The 16,188-nt window shown below is 51.0% G+C and overlaps 1 protein-coding gene across 1 annotated transcript in view; it reads left to right on the top strand.

The window, feature by feature from the left end:
* The first annotated feature begins 1,105 nt into the window (after positions 1 to 1,105).
* The window catches only part of LOC121012209 (lipopolysaccharide-binding protein-like), a 22,333-nt gene continuing 7,250 nt past the window's right edge, over positions 1,106 to 16,188 (top strand). The window contains exons 1-10 of the mRNA XM_040447078.1: positions 1,106 to 1,276; positions 1,908 to 2,022; positions 2,858 to 2,986; positions 3,379 to 3,534; positions 7,582 to 7,645; positions 10,697 to 10,760; positions 11,882 to 11,973; positions 12,701 to 12,877; positions 14,157 to 14,216; positions 15,121 to 15,291. Coding sequence (XP_040303012.1) covers positions 1,153 to 1,276; positions 1,908 to 2,022; positions 2,858 to 2,986; positions 3,379 to 3,534; positions 7,582 to 7,645; positions 10,697 to 10,760; positions 11,882 to 11,973; positions 12,701 to 12,877; positions 14,157 to 14,216; positions 15,121 to 15,291 — 1,152 coding nt within the window. The 5' untranslated portion in view covers positions 1,106 to 1,152. The remainder of the gene's footprint in view (positions 1,277 to 1,907; positions 2,023 to 2,857; positions 2,987 to 3,378; positions 3,535 to 7,581; positions 7,646 to 10,696; positions 10,761 to 11,881; positions 11,974 to 12,700; positions 12,878 to 14,156; positions 14,217 to 15,120; positions 15,292 to 16,188) is intronic.

Raw genomic sequence — 16,188 nt, 5'->3', positions numbered from 1 at the left:
TAACCGACTGCGCCACCCAGGCGCAGTCGGTTAAGCGTCCGACTTCAGCCAGGTCACGATCTCGCGGTCCGTGAGTTCGAGCCCCGCGTCGGGCTCTGGGCTGATGGCTCAGAGCCTGGAGCCTGTTTCCGATTCTGTGTCTCCCTCTCTCTCTGCCCCTCGCCCGTTCATGCTCTGTCTCTCTCTGTCCCAAAAATAAATAAACATTGAAAAAAAAATTTTTTTTAAATAAATAAATAAATAAATAAATAAACATTAAAAAAAAATGTCCGTGTTTTATTGCATATAAATCATATCTTAATAAAGTTGCTTTCACACAATGTAGGCAAGGGGCACCTGGGTGCCTCAGTCGGTTAAGCATCTGACTCTCGATTTCAGCTCAGGTCAGGATCTCACGCTCCGTGGGTTCGAGTCCCACGACTGGCTGTGCGCTGACAGCACGGAGCCTGCTTGGGCTTCTCTTTCTCTCTCCCTCTCCCTGCCCCTCCCCTGCTTGTGTTGTCTCTCTCTCTCTCCCTCTCTCTCAAAATAAATAAAGATATAAATATATGTTAAAATTAAAAAAAAAAAAAAAACAAGAGAATATTTACAACTGTCTGGAGCCTAGAGTCGCAGAATCCATCTGTCGTACGTGTGGCCTGACTTGAGATCATCTTGCAAGACGTCAGCGGGGAGAACGCGGGGGGCCCGTGGAGCCAGAGCACAGGCCTGGCAAGCTAAGGCAGTGGAAGGTCTAGTTGGAGAGGCGCGCCAGAGCCAAACAACGGGGTGTTGACATTTCAGTCTGTAAATAACGGAGAATGAATGGAGGTGTTCATCACGAGAGAGGTGTGGCAGGAAGGCTCCTCTGGCAGCACCGGGCAGGAGAGCTTAGAAGAGGAAGAGGGTGGGGGTTGTGGTCCCACTTCCGCTGCCCTTAGGCCAGAAATAAACCTCAAACGATTCCACAGGCGACTTTCTCCCCGTCTCAAGTTGCTAAAAACTGGACTGCCCCAAAGCCTTGAACTTTCCCCGTCTTCTCTTCCAGCTGGCTCAGTTCCTCCTCTGGCCCCTGGCTTTATAAGCACCTCAGTTCTGCTGTCACCTTCAATAAGGGAGGCTCCTACAGAGAGAGCCTGACCAACCTCTGCCCAGGACGCTGCTGAGAACTGGATGATGGCCAGGCCGTCCTGTGTGGTGTTGGCCCTGTTACTGCTGGCGGAGGTCTCTGGGTCTGCAGAAGGGGCGTCTAATCCCGGGTTCGTGGCCAGAATCACCAGAAAAGGCCTGGAATACGGTAAGGGGGTCGGCCATCCCTCTGGTGCGGCTGTTGCCCACCACAGTGGTGTCGCAACCAGGAGAAGGGGTCTTAGAAACCCTGGGAATGTCACTCTCTGGGCTTCAGTTTCCTCATCTTGAATAGCGGAGGCTAAGGGTGAGGCTAGACCAGCATTTTCCCCAGGGGGCCAGCAGACTGTCCTGGAATTGCTAGGACACACGGTAAAATACGGATTCCGAAGATCCGTCTACTACCGACGGAAGCGAGGCCTGGGAATCTGCATGGGTAACACAGGGTCCAGGCGATGGTGAAAAACCCGAAGGTTTGACTACACTGCAGTAACTCATTCCTCAAAAGCTCCCACGGTATCGTATCATTGCTTCCACGGCCTTGTTGAATGAATAGATAACAATTGCCACTTACCTGGCACTTGGAATTCACGATCTAATTCCATTCTCAGGCGTAGGGTGGTATCATTGTTATTACCATTGTACGGGTGGGGGGAAGCGAGTCTCAAGGAATTCAAGGGGCTTGCTTGGGAGCACACCAATAGTAAATGACAAGTCCTATATTCAATCCCAGGCCATGTGATTTCAAAGCCCAGGCATCCGACTGCTACGCTTGGCTGACTCCCCCCATTTCCCCTCAGCCCACCGCTATGGAATAGCCACCCTGAAGAAGGAGCTGTCCACGGTCAAGTTGCCTGATTTCTCAGGAAGCTTCAAAGTCGGTTGGATTAAAAGCGTGAGCTATGAGTTTTACAGGTGAGGTCTCCATTCTCCACTGCAGGGGCAGCGGAGGAGGAAGAATGGGGGCCTAGGTTCACGAGGGTGGGAGGAAATAAACATGGAATCTTCACTTGGGTTAAAGGCAAAAGGATCACGGCCAGCTCTTGTGGGGCTTCTGGAAGGTTCTATATGTTTCTTGAATCATCAGGATGGGAAGGAGAGACTTAGAAACCATTTATGAGCCCCGTGAGGTCAGTGCTATAGAAACTACCCTTAGATTTTTGTTCTGCCAGAGACCCCCAGGTACTCTCCTGATTGCCCGGATGAGGGATCAGGCCATGCCACTTAAAGGTCAATAGCCCTACCCACAGCCCTACAGTATCCCTTGCATCTGGTTTTCGCAGTGGGATACTTTTTAGTTTGTTAACACATCCAGATCTGCCACCAACTGGGAGTTCTTCAAGGGCAAGGGCTGAGCTGTGAATCTCTGTGTCCTCTGTGCCTAGAACCGGGTCTCACAGAACGGGGTCTCAATGGATGTTGGTTGAGTGAACTAATGAGTGTTGATCTGACAAGAGCCACGAACTCAAATGGCCACAGGGAGGGGGTATGTACCAGGTAGGGTGACTGTATCCATCACGGACCAGCCAAAAAAGCAGAATCCACACGAGGAACTTCAATGGAGGGAATCTAACATAGGGAACTTTCTCCAAGGTGTTAGAAGAACCGAAGAGCCAAGTAGAGGACAGTGAAGCAGCCAGAAATTCATAAAAACAGCGAATCACTAACAACCCTAGAGCCGAGAGCCTCGTGTGGAGGACTAATGGGCACCTGGCTTTTCTGAGTTTGATAGTCTGCCTTCCTTCTCCAGACTGAAGATCCATCGCTTCGAGCTCAGGAACTCGGATTTGAGACTACGCCCAACCCAGGGGATCACAGCCTCCTTGACCAATAACTACGTGTCTGTCAGCGGGAACTGGAAGGTGAAAAAGGCTTTCATGTGAGTAGATTTGGGTGAGATTTGGGCAAGGGCAGGTCCTCCCACTCTGGGCTTCCATTTCTGGGTTCTTAAACAACCCGTCTAGGAAGGACCCAGATCTGACTATCCTGAAGCCTCTATTTTATCATCTGTAGAATGGGGTCAATATTAACCCACCTCATAGATGCAGTTGTGGATTTAATAACAGAGCAGATGTAAGGCATTTAGCAGTGTGCCTGCCTGGCACACAGCAGATGTTCAATAAACGCTGGCTGTTTTAGCTCATGACAGAGTAGAGGCTCAGTTAGGATACACAGCTAGTTAGTGGGGAACTGGGGACTGGTCTGCATTGTATTGGCTCCTCTTCCTACAGGGGACTGATCATACATTTGCTTCCCATTTCTCCCAATCAGCACCCTCGATGGTACTTTCGACGTGCGTGTGGATGGCATTTCCATCTCGGTTTCTCTGAACTTGGGCAAGGACCAGTCTGGACGACCCACTGCCTCTGTGGCCCACTGCAGCAACTCCATTGGCCACGTCAGCGTCGACATTTCTGGATCTCTAAGGTAAGAGACTCCACATGCTTGCTGGAGATTCTCGGAGACGCCTCGACATCCGGCGCACCCAGGGATGCTCCCAGTGGGGCATAAGAGGAAGATTTAAGGTTCATCAAGATCAGAGGTCAGTGAACCTGCAGGCCGATCCAGTCGGCCTCGTGTTTTTGTAAATAAAGCCATGGGCACACAGCCACACTCACTCCCATGTCGTCTACAACTGCTTTAGCGCTACAAGGGCAGAGTTGAGTCACTGCAACAGAGACCGTGTGGCCTGCGATGCCAAAAATGTGCACTATCTGGCCCTTTAAGAAGGAGTCTGCTGGCACCTGGGCAAGAGGGCCTTTAATGGCAACCCAGGATTCCAAAGTGACTTGCCCGGAGGAGATGCTCAGTGAACATCGAATGAATAATGCCAGTCCCCAGATGACTGCCTTCCCTCCGCTGGGGTTGTCACTGCATCGCCCAGATCCTGGCAGGACACGGGGCCTAAGTGCTAAGAATCTGATGAAGAGAATCTTAACTGGAGTGTGGACAGGGCTCAGGGATGTTCAACAAGGGGTGTTGAAACTCCTGGAGACTGACGACAGTAGGAAGCTGTTACCACCCCTAGGGGTGAAGGTGAAAGGGGAGGGAAGGGTGTTGCCAGAGCCTAGAAAGAGCTGGAACCTTGGAGAAGGGGCCCTGGGGCAGGTATACTCACACACCCCGTCCCTGTGGCACAGCAGGAACACACCTGGGTGTAAATACCCCAACCCCTCGCTCATTCCTGCCTGTGCCCCCTCATCAGCCAGACAGCAGGAGAGCCTGAGGGATGAATCTCCAGAGGCCAGCCCCCAGGACACAGAGGAGAGCAGAAGGGAACTGGCAAGGGGGCGGTGGCAAACAGAACGAATAGCCAATCACCTCTTTGCTAGACATGAATTCGCTGGATGACCATGTTGGGGAAAAAAATGTCAACAGAAACATGGGGTCCTTTAATCCTGTCAGCTGCAGGGGCATTTATATTTCAGGAAGCCCAGAGACCGTTAACTGTGCATTTACTCTACTGACAAATGTTTTCTGCACAAATACGAGGGGCTTTGAACTTAAGGCTGCCATTTGGAAAAGGAAACATTTAGTTGAGCCTGGATGGCTTTAAACCACTGTATTGTTTTATTTATTTAATTTTAATTTTTTACGTTTATTTATTTTTGAGAGAGAGAGAGAAAGAGACAGAGCGCAAGCAGGGGGAGGGCGGAGAGAGGGGGAGACAGAATCTGAAGCAGGCGCCAGGCTCCGAGCTGTCAGCGCAGAGCCCGATGCGGGGCTCGAACCCACGAACCGGGAGATCATGACCTGAGCCGAAGTTGGACACTTAACCGACTGAGCCACCCAGGTGTCCCACTACTGTATTGTTTTAACTGGGTGGGCATAATACCCCATTTCTCAGGAGCAAAGCCATGAAATTCTGTGTAGTTTACACACACACACACACACACACACACACACACACACACACAATGGAGATGAACACAGTGGCGGCCAGAGAAATATTTTAGCTAGTTTGTTATGGTGGTGATAGCTGCATGGGTGGGTGCCACTGATAGGGACACAGAAGTATGGTTACCCATGGTCTTGACCCAAGTGGGGAGTTGGTAACTATTTAATTGTTCATTCAACAAATATTTATTGATCCCCTATTATTTGTCAGATCCTGAGCTCAATGCTAGGAATACGAGATGATACACAACCCACAGGGTCCCCACCTTGGTGTAATTCGTATTCCAGTGGGGGGAAGGAGACATAAAGTATATTAATATCTATTGAATTGCTTTCAACAGAGTTGTGATAACACGCTTATAAGGAGAGAGTCCAGATGCTGTGAATATAGAGGATTTACCTAGCATTTGGGCAGAGACAGATTCTTCACGGAAAGGATATCTGAAACGAGCCTTGATTCTTAGCAGAAGAGGAGGAGGGGGGATCTTCTCCAGTGGAGGAAGAAACATGTGCAAAGATCCTGAGGCATGAAAAGTCTGTACTTCCCAGGAAGGGAGCGGAGGCCAGCGTACCTGAAGGGGTGGTGCTTAATTAGAAAGAGCGAAAGGGATAGGCGGGAGCCAGACTCTAGTCTTTGTCCCAACGTCAGGCAGCGGGGAGCCATTGAAGGATTTTAAGAAAGGCAGTGATATGATCAGATTGGCTTTTTTTAGAAGATCACTCCCTAGGAGATTAGAGCTGGGCAGAGTGAGTGGAGGGAGACCAGAGAGGAGAGAGGCAGTTGTCCGGGTGAGAGACGATAATGTCCCAGGCAGGTGATGGCAGTGGACGTGGGGGAAAGGGCATGTGACAGATTTAGGAGTTGGACCGAATCTGGGCAACAAGAGGAGGAATGGGGCCAGGATGACTTTATGAAGTCTGTGATCCAAGGAAAGTTTCTTACTGCTTCAGTCTGTTATGCTTCTACTCAGTGTTGGAGGGGTCCTCAGAGGTGTCAGAGGGGGTGGGCTTTTCTGGAAGCAACACCCCACCCACAGCTGTCAGGGACTCCAGCCGTGCTCTCTACAGCCAGCGTCATTCAGATCCACCCAGGGGGGCCAACGTTCACCCAGCCTATGAGTCCTGGGGCTTGCTCAGGGGACAGAACCCTGGAAAGTCCAAGATGCGTTCTGCAGAATCCCAGGGAATACTTGTGTCCGATTTTACTGCATGAATCTATAAATATACCTACATTCATAATACACATCACTCAATCAGCAAGCATTGAATGGCAAAGAAAAATCTATGGGAGAAAAAATGTTACCAGACATGATTCCACGGACTCAGTTCACTCATTTCCCACAACCTCTCACCCTCACCCCAGGAGAGCACATAGCGTGGGATGTCTGTTTGGGGGCACAATTCTCACCGAGTGCTACCTGGGGTGGGGAGGGTTTCTCTGAGAGCAGCTTTACCTGAAGTGGGTTAGACTCACAGCATGAGCCCAGGAGGTTATTCACCAGTGGCCCCTCAACACCTAACTCAGTGCTTGGCCCATCAGAGGAGCTCAGTAAATGTTTGTTGAATGAATAACGACTTGCTAAACTGCCAGGTAAGTTGTTCAGTGGATTTTGTAGGGTATAAAGAATGGAACTTACCCTGCTTTCTTTTTCTTTTCTTGAGGTATAATTCACACATGACGTTATAGTAGTTCCAGGCATACGACACAGTGACCCGATACCTGTATAGATTGTGAAATGATCGCCACAGTGAGTCTCGTTAACATCTGTGACCACACAGGGTTGCACGTATTTTTATGGTGATGAGAACTTTTAAGACCTACTCTTAGCAACTTTCAAATATGCAATAGAGCATTATTATCTATAGTCACCACGCTGTACGTCATAGCCCCATGACTTATTGGTTTTGTAACGGACGTTTGTCCCTTTTGACCTCTTCGCCCATTTTGCCCCCTGCCCCCGCAACCACCAATGTGTTCTCCGTAGCTATGAGCTTGATTGTTGTGGGGTTTTTTTAGATTCCACGCATAAGGGAGATCGTATGGTATTTGTCTTTCTCTGTCTGACTTATTTCACTTAGCGTAATATCCTCAAGGACCAGCCATGTTGTTGCAAATCGTAAGACATCCTTCTTTTTTATGGTTGACTAATATTCCTGTGTGTGTGTGTGTGTGTGTGTGTGTGTGTGTGTGTGTACCACATTTTCTTTATTCATTCATCCTTTGATGAACGTTTAGGTTGTTTTTATATCTTGGCTATTATAAATAATGCTGTAGTTAATACAGAGGTGCCGATAACTTTTCAAGTTAGCGTTTTCAGTTTCTTCAGATAAGGACCCAGAGGTGGAATTGTTGGGTCATATGGTAGTTCCATTTTTAATTTGTTGAGGATCCTCCATACTTTCTCCAGAATGGTTGCACCAATTTACGTTCCCACTAAGAGTACATGAGAGTTCCTCATCTGGCTGGGTCCCTTCTTGGGACAATGTGGGGGAAGATCAGATCCGCGAATGGCCCTCCTTTTTGGAGTCCTAGTTAATCACAAATTGGATCCTGACTTCTTTCCTCTTTTTTTCCAGCTGGATCCTGAACCTCTTCCATAAAAGAATTGAAAACAATTTCAAAAACATCTTAGAACAAAAGGTAAGCAAAAGGATAAGTAGACTTGTGATTAATACAAGGACAGTTTGGCACGTACATAGGTACATATTTGATATTTGGAAAGAGCCTTGCCTCTTAAGTATGCTGTCATTTGAATGTGCTTAGTAAAACTTTCTTCATTTATGGTGCAAAAGCAAACTTCAAGGCTTTCCTAAGTTTGTGGGACCACGTACGCTAAATTGGCATTTGTAGCTGGCAGAGTGTTTGATATCTAGTTGTAGATAATATTACGGACATACGGACGAGTGACTTTGGTCGGATCCTTCCCTCACACCATACACAAAAATCAAGTCCAGGTGTTCTAAGGATTTAAATGAATGCCAAACCAAATCCAAAACTTTTTAGGAGAAAATCTAGGATATCCTTTTCACCATATTTAAGGTGAAACTTAAATATGACTCATTCTTAAATATTCTTAAATATGGCTCACCCTCCCCCCACCCCAAATGCACCATATTGAAAATCATAGTGGGGCTGATCTTCAGTACCTCTCACCTCTGGAAAAAGCCTTGGAGGCAAAGAGTGCCTCTTCTTGGGAGTGCCTCTTCCACTTACCTGGTGTGTGTCTTTGGGCACACTGAAGGACCCCCTGGAACCTCACTCTACTCATTTGTAAAATTGGGACAATGAGCCCTACCTTGAAAGGGGCTGGTAAGGATTTGATTCGATAACCACTTAGCGCTCCTGGCACACAGGCTGTGCTCAGAGCACTCACCAGCATTACTGTTGGAGACTCATTTCTCAACTGCATTTCACCCTCCGGAATCTTTGCTCTTGACCACATGAGTCCTGCAGTCAGACCTCTGGGGTCTAAATCCCAGCTCTGCAACTTGTCTGACTGGGATGCTGTGGTTAACGGGCTTACCCTCTCTGAGCCCTGGGATTTTTTTTTTTTAATTTTTTAATGTTTCATTTATTTTTGAGAGAGAGAAGGAAAGAAAGTGTGTGTGAGTGGGGGAGGGGCAGAGAGAAAGGGAGACACAGAATCCGAAGCAGGCTCTAGGCTCCGGGGTGTCAGCACAGAGCCCAATGTGGCGCTCGACCTCATGAGTTGTGAGATCATGACCCAAGCCGAAGTCAGTCACCTGACCAACTGAGCCACTCAGGCGCCCCTGAGCCTTGGGATTCTTATTTATAAAACAGAAATAATCACAGTGTCTACACTGAAAAGCTGGTGGGAGGACCGTATGACATCATGCACACAGGCACTGATGAGTGCCTCATGCAGAGGAAGGGCAGAGTAACTGACACGAGGCTATTTTCATTGCCATGTATGCCCCAGGAGCCCTGTGCAGCAGGCTGAGGTCAGAGGCAAGTTGTGGTCTCTGCCCAGCTAATATAGGAAACATGGGCCGGAAAAATCTGGATACCCTGCGTCCAGTGGGGAATGGGGCAGGTGTCGGAGAGGCTGAGCCCAAGGACTGGTCAGTTTCCCGGGATGGGAGCGCTGGCTGCGGCCCCCACAGGACTGAGGGTGCAGATAGAGATATGAAGACAGAGAGGACCTCTGACCCAGGGGCTTGGGGTGGGCGAGGTCAGGCCCCAGCAGGGCCAGCTTCCTGGGTGGCGCTGCCCTTTCCTCGTGCTCCGGGAGAGGCCAGGTCAGGCCCACCTGATGCAAGCTGGCTTGGAGTTTGCACAAAACAGTGGTTCCCAAAGTGGGGAAACTTCCCCCAAACAAAGTGTTGATTTTAAGTGATTGTGGAGCCTCGGTATTGCATCATGCAGAATGATGGTGTGAACGAGTGATCCCCTTTGCAGTCCTCTCCCTCTTTCATCAAAGGGGAAGTCTCCGTTTGGGGTCAACGTATCCTGAACGCTTCTCACAAAAAAAAAAAAAAAAAAAAAAAAAAAAAAAAAGGGAGCATTATCCAATGAGGCAGCCGTATCTAGCCTGGCTTTTTTTTTTCAATCCCTTGTATTCTTTTTGCCCAGCTATATCGTGTGTATGCCAAGGGAGGCCAGCTTTTCGCTGACAAGTGCTATAACATTTCTGTATTTTTTATTACGCGTACGTGATTCTTGAAAGGCCCCTTGATGCAAAGTGAACATTAAGTAAATGAAGAGGTGAGAAAGGCCAAGTCAGAGAGGTGGTGTAGGAATAGCAGAAGGTGGGAAATCGGAAGCCTAGGGACTTCTGGGATCGTGCAAGCCGGAATTCTGGATGTTGGGAGCAGGCTGGTGGCCACTGAGGACCTGGTCTCAGGACTCTCCTTCTGGCTTTGCTTTGGGGCCCTCTGGTGGCCTTTATCAGTACTGCCTGCAGACCAGGCACCTTGCTCCGTAGGATCCCTTATTCCCAGGTAGCCGGGAGCCAGAGCAAGACGAGGAAGCCAAGGCGCTGAGGAAGGAGGGGTTGGAGCCTCTGGTTCAAGAGCTGCCTCCTGCACCTAACGGCTCGTCTGCTTTACCCCTCACTCTCTAATAAGCGCGTCTACGTACTACACTTCTTGCCCCTCAGCTGCCAAGACATTGAACTGAGGACCGTGACAAGAGCAGACCCCGGGGCCAGACTTGGCCACCATCCACTTTTTTTGAAATTTTTTTTTCAACGTTTTTATTTATTTTTGGGACAGAGAGAGACAGAGCATGAACGGGGGAGGGGCAGAGAGAGAGGGAGACACAGAATCGGAAACAGGCTCCAGGCTCCGAGCCATCAGCCCAGAGCCCGACGCGGGGCTCGAACTCACGGACCGCGAGATCGTGACCTGGCTGAAGTCGGCCGCTTAACCGACTGCGCCACCCAGGCGCCCCGACCACCATCCACTTTTAACGTGGGTTCCAGAAAAGTCTAGGAACTTAAGCTGGGCCCCCGTGTGTGGCCCAGCCCAAATGGCACAGTGACCAAGTCTTGCGTGTTGATGAAGGTAGCGGCCTCTTCTCCCTTTCGACACGCTCCTCCCCCGCTCACACACCTACCTACAGGGTGGGGAGATAACCCAGGTTTCCTGGAGGGTGGTGGGGGGAAGGGCAGGGCCAAGGAGACAGAGGGTAGAGGGAGACTCACCTGACTTTCTCACGCACTTTGGACAGATCTGCGAAATGGTCCGGAAGTCAACAGCCTCTCACCTGGAGCCCTATCTCCGGACGCTGCCAGGTTTGGAGGCCCCCTCCCTTCTCTGGGTGCCATCAGATGCCAGGACACCCGGTACCCCTGGAGCCATCACCATCATTTCCCAAGAGCCCCGGGAGAACTTTCCCCACTAAGGACCTCTAGAGTTGGATACGGGGTAACCCCCTCTCTTGGGGGTCTCTTCCGGAGGTGGGGGACTCAGGAGAGTAAGGGTAGTGACTCAGAAACCTGCCGGGAGCACGAGGTGGGCAGAGAATGACAAACGCATGGGAGAATCACGGGTCGGCTCTGCCCTGGCTGCTTTAACGAAACCGGGATGCTCTGAACTCCCCGCGTAGGGCCGGGGGTCCACCCAGCCCTGCCCCTCTGGCTGCCACAGGGACCTTTTACAGTCAGGTCGGGTCTCCCCGTCTTCTTGGGACCTAGCGAAGATTCCTCTGACTCTCAGGACACTGAGCCCAGCTTCGAGTGACAAGGCCTTGCGTGGTCCGGCAATGTGGCCGGCCACACAGTCCCGATATGCCTCGAACATCGCCAACTCCTCTGATACACCCTACGTGCCTCTAATACGCTCTGTACTGGTACAAGATCCTTGCACATTTCGTTCCCTCTGCCAGGAACGTCCTGCCCCACTTCCACCCCCCTCTCACTGAGTCAACACCCGCTCCTCCTTCAGATCAGAGCCCAAGCAACCCCTCCTCTGACTCCCTGTCCAAATCAAGCTGCAACCCCCTATTTCACCCTCTATTATACGGCTGATACCATCCAAGGGACCTACGCTACCTAACAGAGTTGCACTTTTACATTTATTTGCTCGAACATTCAGTTGTCTTTCCCTATCTTCCTCCCCACCCTGGACTGTCAAAGGACAGGGATTTGGGCTCTCTCGCTCAGCTGTTTCATCAGCCTCTTGCATTACACTTGGCACATGGCACATGCTCAGTAAACACTGAATGAACGAGTGAACGGATGCACACAGCACTCTCTTTGTGACTGAAGGTACCATGGATCGGCCCCAGCCCCATTTCCATTCTCCAAAGGCAAAAGTCCATGCGAAAGGAGAGCCCTGAAACTGTGCAGTGCACAACGCACACAACCGTGTCTGACTACCCTATTCATAACGCTGTCTCTTTCCTGTTCCACAGTTATCGCCATGATTGACCAGGTTGCCGGCATTGACTACAGCTTAGTAGGAGCTCCCCAAGTGACTTCTCAAGTCATAGACACACCCTTCAAGGTAAGTTGCTGTGGAGACGGGACTTTTGAGCTCAGGACTAGCAGAAAATCAGTTCTACCTCCCAGAGTCGGCTCCTCCCCTCCTTCTCTAGTCCATCTGCCTATAAGTCCCCATCCTTGGCCAGTGGCCACAGCAGCAACAGGAAACTAATATACCTTCTCTTGATTCCAGTCTCCTGCAGGATTCCCCGGGGGGTTGAGCCAGGCCCTAGAGCGCCAGCCTCCTCCAATCGTATTTACGAACCGAACACATCTGCTCCTTACTATGTGCCAGATGCTGAGTATTTGTACGATTATTGACTTATTTAAAATTTATGCCACCTAGAAACCATTGGCCCCATCCTAATTTGGCAAATGAAGCGGTCGAGGCACAAGGAAGCTGGGGACTCACCCAAAGTCCCAGAGCTAGTAAGTGGCAGGCCAGCGTTCAAACGGACACAGTTAATCTCCAGACTCCATGCTTCCCACATGCTTTCCACGTGCCACATCCTGAGCCTGGGAGAACACGGCACATACCTCCCCACCCGGCTTGATAACAGGGAGATTTGGGACAGTTGTCGGGGTCTAAATATTGTGGGGCCAGAAGGCTTCAGGACCCCAGGCCCACATTCTGGAGAGGAACCACCACCCAGGGCACAGGAGACTCCCCTAGGCAGGCTTTGGATGCCTCTGCCAGGCACCCTCTCTGGTAGGAACCTTCGGTGGGTGATGTGTCCCTCTGTCTCCAGGGTGAGTTCTTTGGCCGAAACTGGCGCTCCCCAGCCCCCTTCGATGCTCCTCCCATCAGGCTGTCTGAGAAACAGGACCACCCGGTCTACTTTGCCGTCTCCGAGTATGTCTTCAACACAGCCAGCCGGGTTTACCACCAGGCTGGGCGCATGAATTTCACCATCCAAAACCAGCACGTGAGTAAGAGAAGGAGGAGCCTGGGGGTCCCAGGAGAGAGCGTCAGGCAGGACGGTAGACCAAGGTTAGCGGTGTTCAGGGAAAGAACGTGCCATCTGAAACCTGCCGTGTGGGTTCAAACCCAGGCTGTGCCTCAGTTTCCGTCTGTGCATGTCGATCCCAGAGCTGCCTCTTCCCCAGGGATCTGTAAAGAGCGCGGTGTCTGACCCACGATACAGATAAGCTACTGTTGGTAGTACTTTCAAACGTAAGCCAGACTCTGCGGTGACCTGTCTGGTCCTCCAAGTGGCAGTGGACTTGGGAGAGAGGGATGAGGGGCAGCGCCCGTGAAGGATAAAGGGGAGAGGAAGGGGGAGTAGGAAGGGAGAGCCCTCAGCGGGAGATGCAGCCCCGACACCGACACCGTGGAGGAGGGGGCAGGCGGGCGTGCTGGGTAGGAGTGCTGGAGGGCCCCCAAGCCCACAAACCGTGAGATCGTGACCCGAGCCAAGTCGGAGGCGTGACCGACTCACCCACCCAGGCGCCCCCCCCCCCCCCCCCGTCTGGCTCATTGTCTTAATCCCGCCTGTGACCACCAAATTCTCCAGATCTGTTACACCCTGGCTGTTCTCCGCGGGGGGCTGAGGGCTGTCTGGGAGAGTGTGGCCCCAGCACGAACGGTGTGGGGCCTGGATGAGACAGCAGGATGCTGCCAGCCACCTGCCCTGCTGGAAGTGGACTCCCTGAAGTCTGAGCCTCGCACCCCCACAGCCAAGCACTATGATGAGTGCCATACGAGCAGCCCACGGAAAGAGGGGATCGTGAGGGAGGAGAGATCCAGGAAGGTGGGCTGCGTACAGGTGCAGGCAGCGTTCGCCAAGCCGGAAAATCAGCAAGTCATTGGGGCCGGTAGAGGACGGCACCATGAGAGAGGTTGGGGGGCCAGCCATCTCTGGCAGTGATTAAATCCAGGTCGCGCTGGTTACGAGACCTCACTGGCCCTTGAGGGGAGCATCCTGAGAAACTGTAATCAACAAAAACCGACTTTTGTTAAGAGTTGACTGAGTTTCCAGGCACTTAGCGCTCTGCCCACACATGGTCTCATTCGATCCTCGCACGCTCTGCTCGGCGGGTGCTATCATGATCATCCCCATTTTCCAGGCACAGGACCTAGCAAGGGGTGCCGGAAAGTAGTCCGCCAAAAAACTGGCAGGAGCGGTACTTGAACCCAAGCTGTCTGACCTCCAAGTCCGCATCGCGTCCTGCATCTCAAGTAGCCTCGTGCTTCTTCTACTGCAGATTCCCCAGGACTCTCCAATCCACCTGCACACCAACTCATTCCGGGCCATTATTCCTCAGGTAAGACCCGTGAACACTAATCTCGGAGTATAAGGCAACCCCTCGACCTAGACCAGATGTGGAGGTTGTACTGGCATGGCCGCGAGCTGTGCCTACGCTTCCTCCAAACAGCTTACCTATTAGAACGGGGGGTAAAGATAAAAGCTATTAATTTTTGCATGCACAAGTCCCATCATTCTCTGGCCCCTTGTGGCATAAAGTCTCAGGATCTGGATTTGGATTGATTGCCTGTGTTTGAACCCTGGGTCTGCTGTTCTCCATCTCTGGAACTCTAGAGAGAGTTCTCCATCTCTGGAACTCTCCAACTCTGGAACTCCGTCTTGTCGGGCCTCAGTTTCCTCGTCTGTCAAACGGGGACGATAATAATACCTGACCCGCCGGGTCGCTGGGAGGGTCACATGGGAGATGATAGCACCGAACCAGCGCAAATGTATAAGATCTTTCTGGGGCACAAGGGGGGAGGGCACATCGGGCCGGCTCATAATGTGGGGCTAGGCCACTAATTGATATTTGTTTGACGGACATGTGAAGCGTAGCTGAAAAGTGGCGGAAGCCGAGTGGAGACCAATCGGTGCCCCCTCTCTTGACCCAGGCAATTCAGCCCCAGCCCCAAACTTACACTGTAGTCAACACAAGCTGGGCCGCATAGGCAGCAGTATGGCGACCATCCCTGTTACCGGAGCGTGCCCACTGGGGGTGTCTCTCGCTTTATTAGACAACACCTGTCTATTGGAAAGAGTTCTGGAAAACACAATGCCCGCCCTCCTGTCATATTTCCACTGCTGGTCAAAGGCCCTTGCAAGTTTGGACTTTGGGGATCTGCCCACCTGCCCTTCCCTGATACAGCTCGGCCTCCTTCTGTCTGTCTCCCGCCCTCCCCTGAGTCTCTGCCCTCTTTCTCCAGCTGGCCAGGTTGTACCCCAATACGGAGCTAGAGCTTGAGACGTCTCCCGAATCGGCCCCGTTCCTGATGTTCACCCCTGGAAATGTGACCCTCAGTCCAGTGATAGACATCCAGGCCTTCGCTCTCCTGCCCACCTCCTCTGAGCGCAAGCTACTCTTCGAACTCAGGGTGGTAAGTCTGATCCCAGCTCCCCAGAGGAGCAAGGGGTTCCACCTGCCACGGTGTGAGCCTCTCCCTCCTCTGAAGGACCGGGAGACTGCACAGTTCATAGACGCCGGAGGCTGCTTCTCCTTGCCAGCGGCGTGAGGGGACCTTGCATTTCAGGCTTCCCAAGGGCATACTTAATCACATCATACACTGTCACAATTGCGAGAAAGCTTAAAAGTCATTCCCTCCAGCTACGCTGGACAATTTTAGCTTGCGCACTCTTACATTTGCTATAAAAACGTGTTTGATTTAAAGCACAACCCTTCTGAAATTAGTATAAATAACAATCATCAAATTACCTTTTTAAAGAAGGTATAAAATGTAAAGAAGTCTTACGACGGCAATACTCTCCAAACTGAGCTACACGTTCAACACAATCCCTATCAAAATCCCAGCTGGCTTTTTTTGACCAGCTGATCCTAAAATTCATATGCAAACTCCAGGGGCCTAGAATAGCCAAAACAATCCTGAAAAAGAAAAACAAGCTGTGGAGCTCCTACTTCCCTATTTCAGAACTTACTAGAAGGCTACAGTAATCAAGATAGTGTGGTGCTGGTGCAAAGAGAGACATACGGATCAACGGAATAGAATTAGGAATCCAGAAATACATCACCATATTTACAGCCAAATGATTTTCAACAAGGGGACCAAGGCAATTCAGTGGAGGAAGAATAAGATTTTATTTTTTTATTTTTTTATTTTTTAATTTTTTTTTCAACGTTTATTTATTTTTGGGACAGAGAGAGACAGAGCATGAACAGGGGAGGGGCAGAGAGAGAGGGAGACACAGAATCGGAAACAGGCTCCAGGCTCCGAGCCATCAGCCCAGAGCCTGACGCGGGGCTCGAACTCACGGACCGC

Source organism: Herpailurus yagouaroundi, unplaced genomic scaffold, assembly GCF_014898765.1.
Source record: "Herpailurus yagouaroundi ecotype Mexico unplaced genomic scaffold, PumYag 196, whole genome shotgun sequence".
NCBI classification, from domain to species: Eukaryota; Metazoa; Chordata; class Mammalia; order Carnivora; family Felidae; genus Herpailurus; species Herpailurus yagouaroundi.
This window is presented reverse-complemented; position numbering and strand designations above follow the sequence as displayed.